The sequence below is a fragment of the Gossypium raimondii genome, chromosome 7, assembly GCF_025698545.1.
Source record: "Gossypium raimondii isolate GPD5lz chromosome 7, ASM2569854v1, whole genome shotgun sequence".
Lineage (NCBI taxonomy): Eukaryota > Viridiplantae > Streptophyta > Magnoliopsida > Malvales > Malvaceae > Gossypium > Gossypium raimondii.
The window spans coordinates 7,700,915-7,716,650 of NC_068571.1; the positions used below are offsets into that span (position 1 = coordinate 7,700,915).

The 15,736-nt window shown below is 31.4% G+C and overlaps 1 protein-coding gene across 2 annotated transcripts; it reads right to left on the reverse strand.

Annotated features, from left to right (window-relative positions):
* Nucleotides 1–4,574: 4,574 nt before the first annotated feature.
* LOC105802751 (uncharacterized) lies at nt 4,575–5,871 on the reverse strand. 2 transcript variants are annotated; one of them, XM_012634581.2, is made up of 4 exons: nt 5,674–5,871; nt 5,361–5,442; nt 5,042–5,200; nt 4,575–4,866 (listed from the first exon to the last, which is right to left on the reverse strand). In XM_012634581.2, exons 1-4 carry the CDS (start codon nt 5,860–5,862, stop codon nt 4,793–4,795), a joined length of 504 nt encoding a protein of 167 aa, XP_012490035.2. In that variant the 5' UTR covers nt 5,863–5,871; the 3' UTR covers nt 4,575–4,792. The 2 variants fall into 2 exon arrangements, with proteins under 2 accessions (XP_012490035.2, XP_012490042.2); XM_012634588.2 differs by having other exon boundaries at nt 4,575–4,883.
* Between the last annotated feature and the right edge of the window lie 9,865 nt (nt 5,872–15,736).

A 15,736-nucleotide genomic window follows, 5' to 3' on the forward strand; every position in this document is an offset into this window, starting at 1 on the left:
TACAATAAGGAAATCAACCCCAGATGGTCCAAAATAGTGGGCATAAATCAACAAAAGAACTGAGCGTCCACCAAACTAGAGGGGGCGGCAACAAAACCAACCCTAAAATTACTCGCAAAAGCAAGACTACATACATAAGCAAGACTAAAAGGCGTACTACAAGAGTAGACAAAAACTTCTAAAAGTGAAGACTTATTAAATAATGGAAAAGCAAACAAAAGTATATATAAAACTTAAGATAACACGAGTCCAAATTGACTCATGAAATCATTTATTATTCTGAAACTCTTAAAATAGAAACAGACTAAAAGGTCAACAAAGAGCTACCTATTTTCTAAAAGAAACTGTTGGTGGTCAGTGGTGTTTCAACGATGATAGGCACCGTCATTTGTCCATTACAACTTGTGAAGACAACAAGGATACCCACAAAATAGATCAGTAAACTAAAAAGAGAGAAGACGCATGGAGTGAATGAAAAGAAGAAAGAAAAAAAGGGTTGATGAGTAGGAGAAAAAGGCGGGCAGTAGCTAACCCGAAGGCTAAGCCGCTAGGCAAAAACAAAAATAAGCAAAAGATTTGGAGAAAAAAATTTAGGGTTTTTTTTAACTTAGTGAATGAATAATTTAAAATGAATAAAACTGCTTTTACATATTTAAATTTTTTTTATAAATTTATATATTTTTCAAAATAATAATAACCTAAAATTTTGAGTTTTATAAAAAAAAATTAAAAATTACCAAAATCACATTTAAAGTGGACTTGGACAAAAGGTTGTCTAGATAAATAGTTGTCCAGATACTGAAGTATCTGGACAATAACTTGTCCAAGTTCATGATGTAAAAATATAATTTTTTAATTATTTTATATTTTTTTAATTTATGTTTGCCGCATGACATATTGATAGGCTATCATGTGGCACCACTGGTTTTTCTAGCAATGCCACATCAGTACAAACTAAAAATATTAGTACTAATTTAGTTGACGGAATACAAGTTCGAGGACCAACTAAATACAAATGGACAAATTCAAAGGCCAAAATATATATTAACCCTTTTCTTTAAAATAAATTTTAATTAGATTTGGGTTAATTTTACAAATCTAATTATTTAATGTTTACGGATTTGGGTTTATCTATATATTATTATACTCTAGATTTGAGTTTTTAAATAACAGGTTTATATTTATTTAAGTTATAGCTTTAGAGAGTGAATTTAAACTTTAATATAATATATTTGAGTTTTGATTTAAATATAAATATTTTAAATATATATAAATTTAAGAAGATAACATGCTTTAACTGATCTCTCTAATCATCCCAAAACTGAAACTGACTTTGGGTGAGTTTGGATGGGCAGTGCGTTTACTTGTGGTTAGTGTAAAAATAGCGGTGGCGGTGAGATTAGATACTGTAGCGGTACTGTAGCGTGAGACAAAAAATAAGCTAAATGCACTGCACCCAATCGCCTTCCAAACCCACCCTTAACAGAATCAATTTCATTGAATTGGCTTAGGTTGTATCATTAAGTGTTTTAGTCGGCTTTTGCTCATTTAGTTTTGGGTTTAGAGTTTATAAATCTAATAAAAATATTTTTAATATATAAAATATAATAATGATAAAAATAATGCAAATGTTAATGTGGTAATATAATCAACAATAAACGGTAATTGTGGTGGTAAAAGTATTAGGGAAGCTCTTGTATTTAGGGGTGAATTGCATTTTGGCTCCTCTACTGAAAAATAGACAAATTAACCCTTTTGTTAATTTTTTTTTGTTAAATGATGACGTGAAACGTTAATTTAAATGATTAATTACTAATTTGTTCTATGAACTATAGATAAAATATCATTTTGATTCTTTTAAGAAAATTGCTTAACAACAATTCTAAAAAATTAAAAATATATAAATTATTAAAATATATTAAAAATTATGTTAAAAATTCAAAAAATTTAGGAATTAATGCTTACAAAATTTTTCATTTTGGTTCTAATTCAAAAATTTAATAAATTTTACCTTCAATATTTGCAAAATTTGTCAATTTGGTCTTAACTCTAAACATTAAAAAAATCATTTTAGCCCTTTGTAACCCATCGACTAACACATGTAAGATATTAAAATAAGAAAAATATTACACTCTTTCAAGTCACTTGCAAAAGAACTCTAAAAAGTTGAAAATTTAGGGTAAACTACACCAATTGTCCCTAAACTTTGTTTAAAATTACATTTCGGTCACCCAACTTTCAAAACTAACATAATAGTTACTAATTTTGTCGAATTGTTGCATTTTGGTCGCTTGCCCGTTAACTACCATTAAGAGGATGACGTCACACGTTAATTTAAATGGTTAATTATTAATTTAGCCCTTGAACAATAGCTAAAATTTTACTTTGATACTTTTAAAAAAAATAACCATAATTCTAAAGAAATTTAAAAAAATTCTTAAAATGTACAGTAATAATATTTTTAAAAGGTATTAAAATATATATTTTAAAAACATCCATATTTTTTATCTTTTGTTATCCTTTTTTCTTTCTTTTAAGACATAAACACATATTTCCATGAAAACAAGATCAAACAAAATTTTATTAAAGCCAAAACTTACATTCAAAGAATTTTTTTTCTTTTATGAATCATGGTATTTTTTTATTGAAAAATTAATTGAGCTCTCTTTTAATAATAAAGAAACATTTTCATTTTCAATAAGATTCTCGATTTTATGAGAACTATCTAATGCAATGAAACACTAACTTTACCTTTTAAATATGCTCTCCAATGCAATTCTATAAGCATCCATTTCAATAAAATCATGGTTTTATAACTGTAAAAATAAATCAAACCAAATAAACAACACATTTACGTAGAAACAATCTTTCGATTTTGCATCTCTTTTTGGCGATGAAGAAGAAGATAAAGACAATGAGCTCCTTTCGCTACTTCTCCATATTTGGAAACGTGTTGATAGTTTTGAGATTTTATTTTAAATTAAAATTTCACTTTTTATATTTTATTTCTTCCCATAAATTTAAAACATTGTTTTCTAAAATTTCAAAACCCATGGATTTCTTGTTCAAAACCTAAAATTTATATTAAAATTTAAAATCTAGAAATTTTAAACTCATTAAATTAAAGCTTCTTAGAGTAGTAAATATTAATATCTTCAAACTAGGAAATTTGTAATAGTTAAGGGGATGAAAAATGAGTAATCGAAATTTTATAACAATAATTACACACCATAAAGAGATACAAAAAGCATAGGTGCAAAAATTAGTATTCACTAAAGTAGAAGAAAGTAAACATTAAATAAAATTTTATGTATCTTTTAGCTCGAAGCATGGGCGACCAAGATAAAACTAAACATTAACAAAAGCATGAGAAATTTGAAAGTGAGTAATCAAAACTAGAGGTGATCATGGGTTGGGCTACCCGGCCCGGTCCGACGGCCTGCCCGAAAAATGGGAGGGTTCGGGTAAAAATATAGGCCCGAAATATGGGTTTGGGCAAAAAAATTAGGCCCGTTTAGAAAACGGGCCAGGCTCGGGTAAATTTTTTTGGCCCGAGCCCAGCCCGGCCCGGCCCGAATTATATATTAAATATTTTTTATTTTTAATCAAATATATATTTTTTATTTTTAATCAAATTTATATTTTATATATATTAAATATATATATTTAATATGGGCTAGGCCAGGCCGGGCTCGGGCTTAACAATTTTCTCTTGGGCCGGGCTTGGACAAATTTTTAGGCCCATATTTTGGGCCGGGCCTAAAATTTTATGTGGGCCCAACCCGAACCCGGCCCGGTCCGACCCATGATCACCTCTAATCAAAACTTTTAGTCGATTTTTTTTTTTTTGCTTCAATCAAGTTTTTATTTATTTATTCTTGGCTTCAATCAAGCATGAGAAATTTTTTTATTTTTATGGGTTTTATAAAATACGGAATTAAGTCTTGTAAAAGACAATGGTTTCTAAGTTTCAACTCAAAAGTTTGATAAAATTTTAAAGATTTTTTTGTAACTTTTAAGATTTTTTACATATATATTTTGAACTTTTAGAAATTTTTATTTATAATGTTTATTTTAAAAATATTTTAACATAATTTTAATATTTTTAATAATTTATATTTATTTTAAGATTTAAAAAAATTAAAATTATTGTTAAGAAAAATAAAAAAATTGATATTTTTAGCTATAAGGAAGAGACCAAATTAATAATTAAAATTTAAATTAACATACCTTTGAAATGTATAAGAGTTAATTTACCCATTTTTCAATAGGATAGCCGAGATGGGATCTGCTTCTAAATCCAAAGACTTCTTTAATACTTTTATCTATTTTAGTAATTCAAAAGTTACGTAGAATAGTTACATATTAGATTATGATATAGAATAACTACTTGTATGTTATATTATAAATGTGGTATAGAACTGATATAATATAATATTTTATATATTAAAAATTTAGCAAAATTTTAAAAATTAATATTGTGTTAAATTGTTATCCATATTCATAATCAAAATATTTATATTAATAATTTCTTTAATAAAGTTTATATATATCATTAATTATAAAAATACATATAATGCAACATTCTATAATTGTATACTATAATGAGATTCATGACAAATAGATTTCCTTGTTATAAAAAGATCATTCTTTTTCTACTACTTAACCTGAGATTTTTACAATCTGGATTCCATGGAATTGACAGTGATTAATGTTTCAGCAAATGCTCCTTCAAAGACATGGATGCCATCGCTTATGAGTTATTATCAAGCGAGGTATAAAAAGTAATGATTTAACTCTGACCACCATTTCTCCTTCTCAGATGCTCCAACACAAGTTTTTCACCAGTCAGCTGTTCAACCAATCCTTACATTTCAAGGGAACTAAATTTAGAGCCCAAACAATCAAGTGAGAAATTAGTACCCTAATTATATCAACAAAAGCATGAAAATGAATCCAAAGTGGCTTAGCCTAATTGGTTTATGCTAATAAATTTGGATTCGACTTAAGAAAATGAGAAGAAGAATAATGAGATTAGTACCATTTGTATAATCTCGACAGTCATGAAGCCCAATTCTCAAATCAACCTCCCATGTGTTGTTGAAGTCATAGGCCTTATCAACAGCATTCCCTTCAGCATATCCAACGAACCAACATCTGCTCCTCGGCAGCTTCCTTAACTTCCTTGTAAGAACCACTCCTATTCCAAGTGTTACTATAATTATATCCCAAAATTTTAACTAAACCATAATCGCATGTACTATATATAAGTTTTCAATTCTGGAAGGTTGATACATCTGATACATTGATGAATTGTGATAGTAATAAATAAAATTTGGCAGAAGTCTACTATAGCAAACCTGGTACTGCTCTACCAGACAGAGCAGCAAGTGCCGTGTATATGTTCTCTGGATCTTCAGGTTGAAAATCAAAGACAATGACCTACACTTAAAATTTTCAGATTCAGATTCAGATTGAATATCCCTAAAATTTTAAACAAATATTACCAAAGATAAATAATAAAGAATTTATTTGAATTAAAATGGAGAGAGATGAGTTCAAAGGATGATAAGGGCTGTTGTACTTATTGCAGCTTGCTTCAGTTAGATTTTTCAGACAAAGCTAGCTCCTACTAGCAGAAAAATTATGGGGAGGTAATGAAGAGGAAAGAACCTGAGAAAGGAGAGGAGAAGAGGGTTTGATGATGACCATGAAGTGTTGCAAGTCCCAGACACTGAGGGAGTAAGCAGTTGACATCGAAAGCTGGGCTGGTCCCTTTGTAGCTCTTAGTGCCACTGCTGCCACATAAACTTCATCTTTGCTTCTTGTCAGAGTTGATTTTGTGAATAGAAGAGCTGACATTTTGCATTTGGATATGGAACTTGAACCGTTAATACTATTACTTTAAAAGAGATGAATGCAAACAAGCTCGGCCCACAACTAACGGGCCTTCAAGAGTCTAACCAAATTATTGGACTACATGTCAAATTTTTTTGGAGTGGAAAACGGGTAAATTCAAGACTATTTATATGTATAAGATTTCATTTGTGAATTATAAAAATCATATTTATGAACAGAGATTAAAGATGTAATAAAAAAACAGGTATGAAGAGCTCCTACTATTCTAACCTGCTCAATGGGTTTTGATTACTTTCGCTTGAGGATTGAGAACAATATTTGTAAGAATGCTTTAGTAGCGTTAGAAGAGTGCTACGAGCAGTGTACTGCTAAAGAATAAAGATAAACACAGCAATATAATTATGTAGTTTATTATCTTAATACTTTGTATAGCTAGTGATTCAAGTTCTAATACTAACTAGATTAGCCACTTGACTTTTACACTTAAGATCTAGATTTCTCCTCTAAATTTTTCATTTGAAAACTTAGGTTGAAAATCAAGTAATTCACCTGTTTTCAAATGCACTGTCAGCTATATAAGCATTCGAGACTTGCTAACATGCTAGATTAATTACAGTCAATCTTTCCATCAAAATGGCGAGATAATAAGCTCAAAGAATATATTCAATAAGTCCAAGATAAGTCTTCATCTTCAAGATATGTTACCAAGTTTACCCAATCTAGTTCAATCTCCTCAAAACAAGGATGCCAATTTGCTTAACCCTATCCAAATTAATTCTTCAATATATATTTTTATAGATGGTTTGGACTTCATAGTTGGACTTACACATTCAAAATATCAGCAAAAATCACAACTCAGAAATTTTGTTTACAAAAATTTTCAACTCCTAATAAGTTACGAGACTGAACACTACTAAATAACAATGGGCGTTGCACTAGGTACTCATCATAGCAACTTCAATGCTTCAGATTTAGACTAATTTTGATTCAACATTTAGGTAACATTTTGAAACTTACATTTGAATTTTAAAATTTAAACTTGAAATTCTAGATCATTGCTTGGGAATAAAATATTTCAAATATAAGAGTTTGAATTAATTCACATACATTATTTTAATAATTTAAATTTTGGCTTCCACTAGATTTAAGCTTTATTTCATTCTTATCCAAAGTAGCTGTAGAAAGTTTGATAAGTTTTATTTCATTCTTAAATTTTGGGGGTTAAACTAAAAAAGTTAGAATTATATTAAAATCTTGAAAAATCAAATATAATCAGAGTTCAAAAACTGTAGCTATACAAACTTGATATAGTTTTAATTCATTAACAATTTGATATAGTTTGATTCAAGAAAGAAAATTTTATGATATTTGGATTTTAAAATTTCAAATTCCAAATTTTAAGATCCAAAATTTATGATTTATAAAATTGAGCTTGGATTTGCTCAAATTCAAATCCATAATTTTATTAGATATCCAAACAAAAAAATTGATTAGAAAATTTAAATCTATTTCTTTTTGCCCAAATCTTGATTTCCAAACACCACATAAATTAATTAATATTTACAAAACTTCAAAATTAATAAATTTAGTGAAATTTTAATTAAAGCATTTGAAAATGATTTTTTTATAAAATTGTTAAAACAAAAGTTTTTAACATTGAATAATTTTGGAATAAAATTTTATTAAATGTATATATATATATATATGAAAAATAATTTTATATATTCAAAAGCTATTAACATAAATGATAAAGAATTCTTTTCTTTTTATTCTAATAACACTCTAATACAACTAAATTACTAAACTAAAAGTTAATAATATTTGCGGATTGAGTTTTATCTCAATTGTCATAGGTATTATTATCAACGTAGGAGGACGTTGGTTTGAGTGAGATGAAGCGCATTATCCTCCTATTCATGAGTTGGAGAGGGGATATGGATAGTTCTAAACATTGTGCCAAAAAGAATAGATATGATCAAAATCTACAATGAGTTTGTTAAAAAAAAGTTAGTAATATTTACTTATGAAATATTTTGGCTTTTGTATATTATTTGCCTCTTTAATTTTCTAATTCCACGCATAATTATTTGAGTTGAAATTTATTTTTTTAATAATTCATCAATAAATTAATAATTATTTTTTTAATTATTTTTAATAATATTAATTTGCAACAATTGTTAAGTTGCGTAAAAGAATTTCAAGGCTTGGCTGAGACTGACAAAGTACAATATCTCAAAAGAAAGATGGATACTGTGATCGAGAGGCTATCTTTCCTAGTGGTAGCATTGATAGATCAACTAAAAAGGTACGACGCAGGTCGACGGAACCTCCTGATCCAGACGATCCTGTAGTGGATGATAAGGGCATAAAAGTGAATACTACTAATGTCACAACAAAGTCGTGGAAAGATAAACTTTTGGGCAATACGACTGCCTTGGTGAACACAAAGAAGGAAGAGGATTTTGAACTACTAGAGGGGGATGCTAAAAAAGAGATTGTAGATGGCATCCCTTCCATCCTTTTTTCTAAGTGAGTACACCGGTTCATTGCAAAACGTATGTCTTGGACCGTGATTGTCAAGTTGCTAGGTAGAAGGATTTTGTATCATACCATGTCCAGCAAATTGCAATAAATTTAGAAGAAAAAATGCCGTTGCAAATCCTAGATTTGGAGAATGATTTTTTTTCGTCAAGTTTCATGATGACGACGAGTACCTTGTTGCTTTGTCGAGAAGACCATGGAAAATTTTTGGCTAAATACCTCACTATGCAGTCGTGGACACTAGCATTCTCGACTGACCAAGTTCAACCCAAAAGTTTAATGGTTTGGATCATTGTCGAAATCATTTTTTTGAAAACAAAAATTTAGTTGTCGACTTTAAGACAAAAATTGGAGTCGCCACCGATCCTTTATTTAGGTGTGATTGGCTCACCTTAAAAGCGATTTTGGTCTGCGAAATTTGAGAAAACAGGTTCGGGAGTCAGTTACGCACGAGGAAGGGTTAGCACCCTCGTAACGCCCAAAATCGGTACCAAATTGATTATTTAATGTCTTGTTGTCAAAATTTTGAAAAGATTTTTAAAATATGATCATTGTATTTAAAAACTTGTATAAACCAAATTACATATTAAAATCCTCTTATTTAGGGCATATTCGATTGTTTAAGTTAGGTGAAGAAATCGAAACTCAATATGTTAGAGTACAATCTCTCAAAATTCCCAAACTTTGAATATTACCTTTTTTTATAGGAAAATTTTCATCTCAAGAAGACAATATGTCATACCCAATACATTAGGACACAACATGTTGAATTTCTAAAAATAATTTTTTTATTCATGCGTTTTGAAAAAAATATTCTCGGTTATTTAGGGTTAACAAGAAAAATTGGAACCCAATACGTTAGGGCTCAATCTTCTCGAAAATCTCAAATATCGAATATTACATTATCTTGAAAGCCTTTGCACAAAAGTGATTTTAACGCTTTGATGAAACCAGATATATATATATATTTAAAAAAGAAGATAAAATGTTAATATACAACATAAAACAAATACTTTAATATGAATTATATATGTATACAATATATAAGTAAATTTAAAAATATGTGTATGCATATATTAAAACACATATATATAAGTTTACATATAAAAAGAATGAAACATATAAAACAAAAAACATATAATAATTTCTAAAAATATGTATATATATATTATAAAAATACATGTATATGTGCATGGATTATAAAATAAGAAAAATGTATATGTATTATAAAATATAAATGTATATGTATATACATGTATATAAGAATTGTGAAGATAAAATAATAATAAAATAAAATATAAATAAAATATATACATGTATATCTTCTACAAAAGTTTAAAACATATATGCACATATATTTTAAAAATAAAAAAATGTATGTATGTCCATGGAAATAATAATAATAATAATAATAATAATAATAATAATAATAATAATAATAATAATAATGGAACATAAGATAACATTAAATTAATTAATTAAAAAAATAGCACAAATAACAAAAAGGACTAAATTAAGCCTAAAACAAAAGTTCGGGGTCAAATTTGAAAATAAATAAAAAGGGAGGACCACTTTTAATGCGCGAATGACAAGGAGGGATTAAAAGAGAAATTATCCCTTCTCCTCCAAAACGCGCAGCTTCAAGGGATCATATTGTGAATCAAAACAAATTTCTGGGCTAAATTTAAAAAAAGAAGAACTTGATTGAAAAATTATTTAAAAGAGGCAGGGTTGGAAGCGCAATTAGCCCATCGAAGCAAAACACGTGGATCCTCCCTTCGGGTCGGGTCGACACGCGGGTAAAGAAGGGATTGACGCCAAAACGGCGTCGTTTTGGCCATTGAACTTAAAACTCAAAACAACGCCGTTTTGAATATGGGTATTTAAGCCCAAAAAATTTTAAAAAATTCATTTCAACCTTTTTTTTTTAAAAAAAACTTCAAAAACCTCTCCACTCTCTCTCAATTCTCTCTCAACTCCCCAGAATCCGGCCATGGCTCCGGCGTCGGTCCACCGTGGCGACGGTGGCTAGAAAATCAAATTTTTTTTGGTTTTTTTCGACTCCCCTGCTAAAACAAAGTGTCGTTTGTCCTTGGAAACGACGAACCTCGGCCTCCAGATGGCGCCAAACGCGGCAAAGTAAATAAGTTTCTTCCTTTTTTTATTTTTTGGTAAAAAATAAATAAATAATAAAAGTAAAACAAACGAAAAAAATCAACTACCTCTCCACTTTTCTATCTTTTATTTCTCTTCGTTCGTATCAAAAAAAATCCTCCTGTTTTCTTTTTTATAATCGGTTTGTATAACCGAAATAAAGAAAAATAAATAAATAAAATACCAAAAAATACAAAAAGAATCATTTTTTCTATTATTGTTGCGCTGTATACTGGTGTTGGATTCGCTTTTCTCGCAGGTACGTAGGTCGTGGAAAAGGCGCACGTGCGCGGAGGCCGGTTTTGAGACGTGCGGCGATTGGGGACTGTGTTGGAGGCCGTTTTAGGGTTTCTGTCATTTTTTTTGTGTTTTAGGTCAGTGGGTTGGGTCTGATGTTTGGGCTTGTTTTTTTTATTCTTTTTTATGTTTATTTGGGCCCGGGCATATTTGGGCTTGTACAGCTGCCCTTCTTTGCTCGTTGTCGTGTAACGAGAATAGAGTAAAGACTAAAAAGCCCAATTATGTCCTGTCTTACTGAGCCTCGACTTCTTCAGTGCTTCTCTTCTTCAAGTAGCCTCGTTCTAACCCACTGCATCTTCAGGGGTATAGGACCTAGTGCTTTAATCCACTCCGCTGCAACATCAGGGGAATAGGATTTGTAACTTGTAGTTTATTAACAGAATCTGCTATCTTCGATCTGTTCTACTACAACTTCAGAGAGATAAGATGTATCCCTTTAATCCGCTCCACTGTAACTTCAGAGAGATAGGATTATTGGCTTTAATCTACTCCACTGCAAATTCAGGGAGACAATATTTGCCGTCTTCAGTCTGCTCTGCTGCAACTTTAGAGAGATAAGACCTACTATCTTCAATCCACTCCAATGCAACTTTAGGGAGATAGAACTGGATGCGATCTTCGATCTTCTTCGTTGCCAATATAGGAAGACAAGATCTGCTATCTTTGATCTACTTTGCTGCCAATATAGAAAGATAAGATCTGCTATCCTTGATCTACTTCATTGCCAATACAGGAAGACAAGATCTGTTATCTTTGATCTACTTCACTGCCAATACAGGAAGACAAGATCTGCTATCTTCAATCTATTTCGCTACCAATATAGGAAGACAAGATTTGTTTCACTGCCAATATAGGAAGACAAGATCTGTTATCTTTGATCTACTTCACTACCAATATAGGAAGACAAGATCTGCTATCTTTGATCTATTTCACTACCAATACAGGAAGACAAGATCTGTTATCTTCGATCTACTTCACTACCAATATAAGAAGACAATATCTATTATCTTTGATCTACTTCACTACCAATATAAAAAGACAAGATCTATTATCTTCGATTTACTTCACTACCAATATAGGAAGACCAGATCTGCTATCTTAAATCTACTTTGCTGCCAATACAGGAAGACAATATCTATTATCTTTGATCTATGTCACTACCAATATAGGAAGACAAGATCTGTTATCTTCGATCTACTTCACTACCAATATAGGAATACAAGATCTGCTATCTTTGATCTACTTCGCTGCCAATACAGGAAGACAATATCTGTTATCTTCGATCTACTTCACTACCAATATAGGAATACAAGATCTGCTATCTTTGATCTACTTAGCTGTCAATACAAGAAGGCAAGATATGTTATCTTTGATCTACTTCACTACCAATATAGGAAGACAAGATCTACTATCTTTGATCTACTTCGCTGCCAATACAGGAAGACAAGATCTGTTATCTTCGATCTACTTCGCTACTAATATAGGAAGACAAGATCTGCTATCTTCAACCTGCTCCACTGCTGCTCAGGGAGATAAGGCTTTATGATTTCACCGATCCGTTCTCTGGGAACATGACCTGTATGATTTATTTCATGAACCTAATTATGCCTAGAGATTAGGATGTCATGATCAGAATGAATCAAATGCTCCTAATTGGACGTGTATGAATGACATTTGAATGAATGCAGAATGAAAATTTTTCGAGAATGATCCTTCTTTATAACTTAGGTTGTTATTACTCAAAGTTTATTAAGGCTTTATCATTGTCGTGTTACAACGTCTTTTTGCTCGACTGGCATCTCCAAAGAAACACTTGACCAGATTGCCCCCATTGTAAACCTCCAAGTTTGATCCATTGGGATGCAAAATTTGTACCATCTTTCTCTCGCTGTAACCCAAGGGTAAAAAGATCTGGCCTTTTCTCAATCTTCTGCTATCACAATTCAAGGATACAGAATGTGAAACTCTTTGGTCTCTTACACCATTCCCAGGGTGTCATACTAAATGCTTATGCTCAAATGAAGAATTTTTTCTCCGAGGAAACCTCTTTCTATTGCTTGGTGATCATTGCTTGCTTGTTCATTTAAGCTTTGTCACCAACCTGACATCTTGCCATTTTGTTCAATCAATATTTTTGACAACAAAATCCAAAGAGAAAGTCTTAATTTAGACTCTTCCTTCTCAAATTTCCAACCTTTAAGCTTGGTGCGTTCTAAACAATAGTCCTGTTCCAGATTCTCGTATTATTTAGAAACTTCTAGAGTAATATGCAAAACTTCCATTGTGAAAGTTTTATTAGTCCATTAATCATTATTCTAATGCAACATGCTTGTAAATGATCATAACAATAGGTAAGAATAGAATTGATTTAGAGCATAAAATGAATAAATTATCAAAGATATTAATAATAAAAGAGGAATTGATTGGGAACACGTATCTTGAAAAAGAATGAAGTATTCCAAGAACAACGAATTCAAAATAAATAAATAGTATGAAGACTAAGTGCCCCAGATATCGCAGCCTGAAATTTTCTGTGCAAACTTTCTGAAGACCATTCTAAGTTTGGCATGTGTTTAAGAGATTTACAGTACTTTGTCGATGCCCTAGGATGCCACGCACCCTTTCCTGTTGATTCAGGTATAGCAAGACCACTACATGCCCCATTCTGATCAGTATCTGAGCTGCTCTGATAATTTCAAGTGCCATTTTGATCAACATTTGAGCCACCCTTTTCAGGTTTTCAACTCAAATCCCCTTTGGTCTCAAGGCGCCCTTTGCGGGTTTTCGCCTTGGCCTCTCCTTTTCTTTTCTTTTTATTTTTCCTTTCCTTTTCTTTTTCCATCATTTTCATTTTCATTTTCATTTTTTTTGAAACTCATAGGATTAGGCAAGTCTTTGTTATCCCTTTCGATCAGAATCAATGAAATCTTTCATACAAGATCTTTCTTATCCACTTTCATTTTGTAGGCGAATGATCTTATTTGGTATCTGGCTTCTTGCATAGAGCTTTCTGGGCGAGATTTGTTTTTGGCACATTTAAATATGACGAAAAACTTTGGATCCTCCTATTCAATTAGGGTAAAATCCAACAAAGAATGCGGAGAGATGGCAACTCGACTTCAATGGGCAAAGCTATGATAAGTCAAAGAGAAAGGCATTGTCCCGACAAAGAATTTTCACCGCATCATTCATTATGTTAATCTTGAAAATACTGTATATTTTTGATATCATGCTATTGTTCAGATTACAATGACAGTTCTTAACCCGGGCATATCCTGATATGACCATACGAAGACATTTTTGAATTCTTGAAGTAACTCAACAAGGTCTTACTTTGTCTCTTCGGTTATGCATATTCCCTCAAGGTCACAATTTCCATTGTCTCCTCACGAAGTAAAATTTCCTTCCTGCTCTACCATCCTCAATAAGTCCAGAGATAGGGTACAATCTATGTCATTTTCAAAGTCACGAGATCCCTCTAAACACATGCCTCGCTCAAAAGGAAACTCTAAGTCTGTAGCAGCGTCACTCATGTCATTGATATCTGGGGCCCTATAGTAAGTACCAAAGAATATACAAAAGAATGTATGGATTTATAAATAATTATTTATACAATATGATTATGAATGAATAAAAGAATGATGTGGAAGAAAATCCAAAAGAATGAAAGAATAATTATTCGAAAAGAATGAAAGAATATTGGCTCAAAAATAAATGCAAAGATGTATTTTATTAGAATAACGACGTTCAGACATGAGCCTATTTCATAAAGAAATTCTTATTGCCTCTAGGCTAAAAGCAATAAGTGTGTTTTGAGCATTACTCTAGGCAAGCTTTAAAGACTACAGAGATTTCTTTTGTAGTCTAATTATTTAAAACACTCCCAAATTTACAATGGCCAACATCTAACAAGGCCCCTTCTTCAGTTGTGTCTCTATGTATGGCATTGATGTGAACGTTTCCTACCACTTCTTCATACATCGCATTCACTCCATTATCAATCATGATTGGGTAGTGGATTTCCTGCACTAGATGAGTCATCAAACTTGACAACACCCATGTTGATGAGTCTTTCAACTAGTTTTTTGAAGGCAGTGCAATTCTCTATTGAGTGCCCTGTAATTCCTACATGGTAGTCACATTGTGCGTTCGCATCATACCATTTGGGATACGGAGGTTGTAGAGGTTCCACATGAAAAGGGGAAACTACATGTGCATCAAACAAATTTTGATACAATTCCCTATACGATATTGAGATTGGTGTAAACTGGAATTTCTCAGTCTTCATGCCGGAGTCTTGCCTTGATGAATTTTGTTGATTACCAACCACCTTTCTTGGCTGACTCACAGTAACTGATTTAGAGTAACCTGGGTTGTTCACCTCATTTTCTCTTCTCCTTGAGGCTGACCTTTTGTTACTCTCTTCTACATCAATTTTCCCTCTTCTTATAGCTTTCTCAATCATTTCACCTTCATAATATGTCAGAAAAGCTTTTTGTAGCACTTCCTAACATATGCGTAATGAATGGGGCTTTCAGCTTATTGACAAAGAGCATTGTTGTTTCTCTTTCCAATAGCGGTGGTTGAACTTGGATAGCAACTTCCCTCCACCTTTGTGCATATTTCCTAAAACTTTCGTTCGACTTCTTTTCCATATTTTGAAGGGTGATTCTATCAGGAACCATATCTGTTACATGACTGTATTGTTTCATGAACGCTTGCGCTAAATCCTTCATGAACCAATCATGGTACGACCCAACTGATTATACCATTTAGATGTGCCCTTGTAAGGCTATCCTGGAAGCAATGTATTAGCAACTGGTCATTATTAACATATCCAGCCATTCGCTTGCAAAACATGGTGATATGAGCTTCAGGGCAA

Coding starts and splice junctions, on each gene's coding strand:
- LOC105802751 (XM_012634581.2), bottom strand. CDS start 5,862: ATGTCAGCTCTTCTATTCACAAAATCAACTCTGACAAGAAGCAAAGAT. Junction 5,201..5,360: donor GTCTGGTAGAGCAGTACCAG/GTTTGCTATAGT, acceptor CACTTGGAATAG/GAGTGGTTCTTACAAGGAAG. Junction 4,867..5,041: donor CTGTCGAGATTATACAAATG/GTACTAATCTCA, acceptor TTGAAATGTAAG/GATTGGTTGAACAGCTGACT.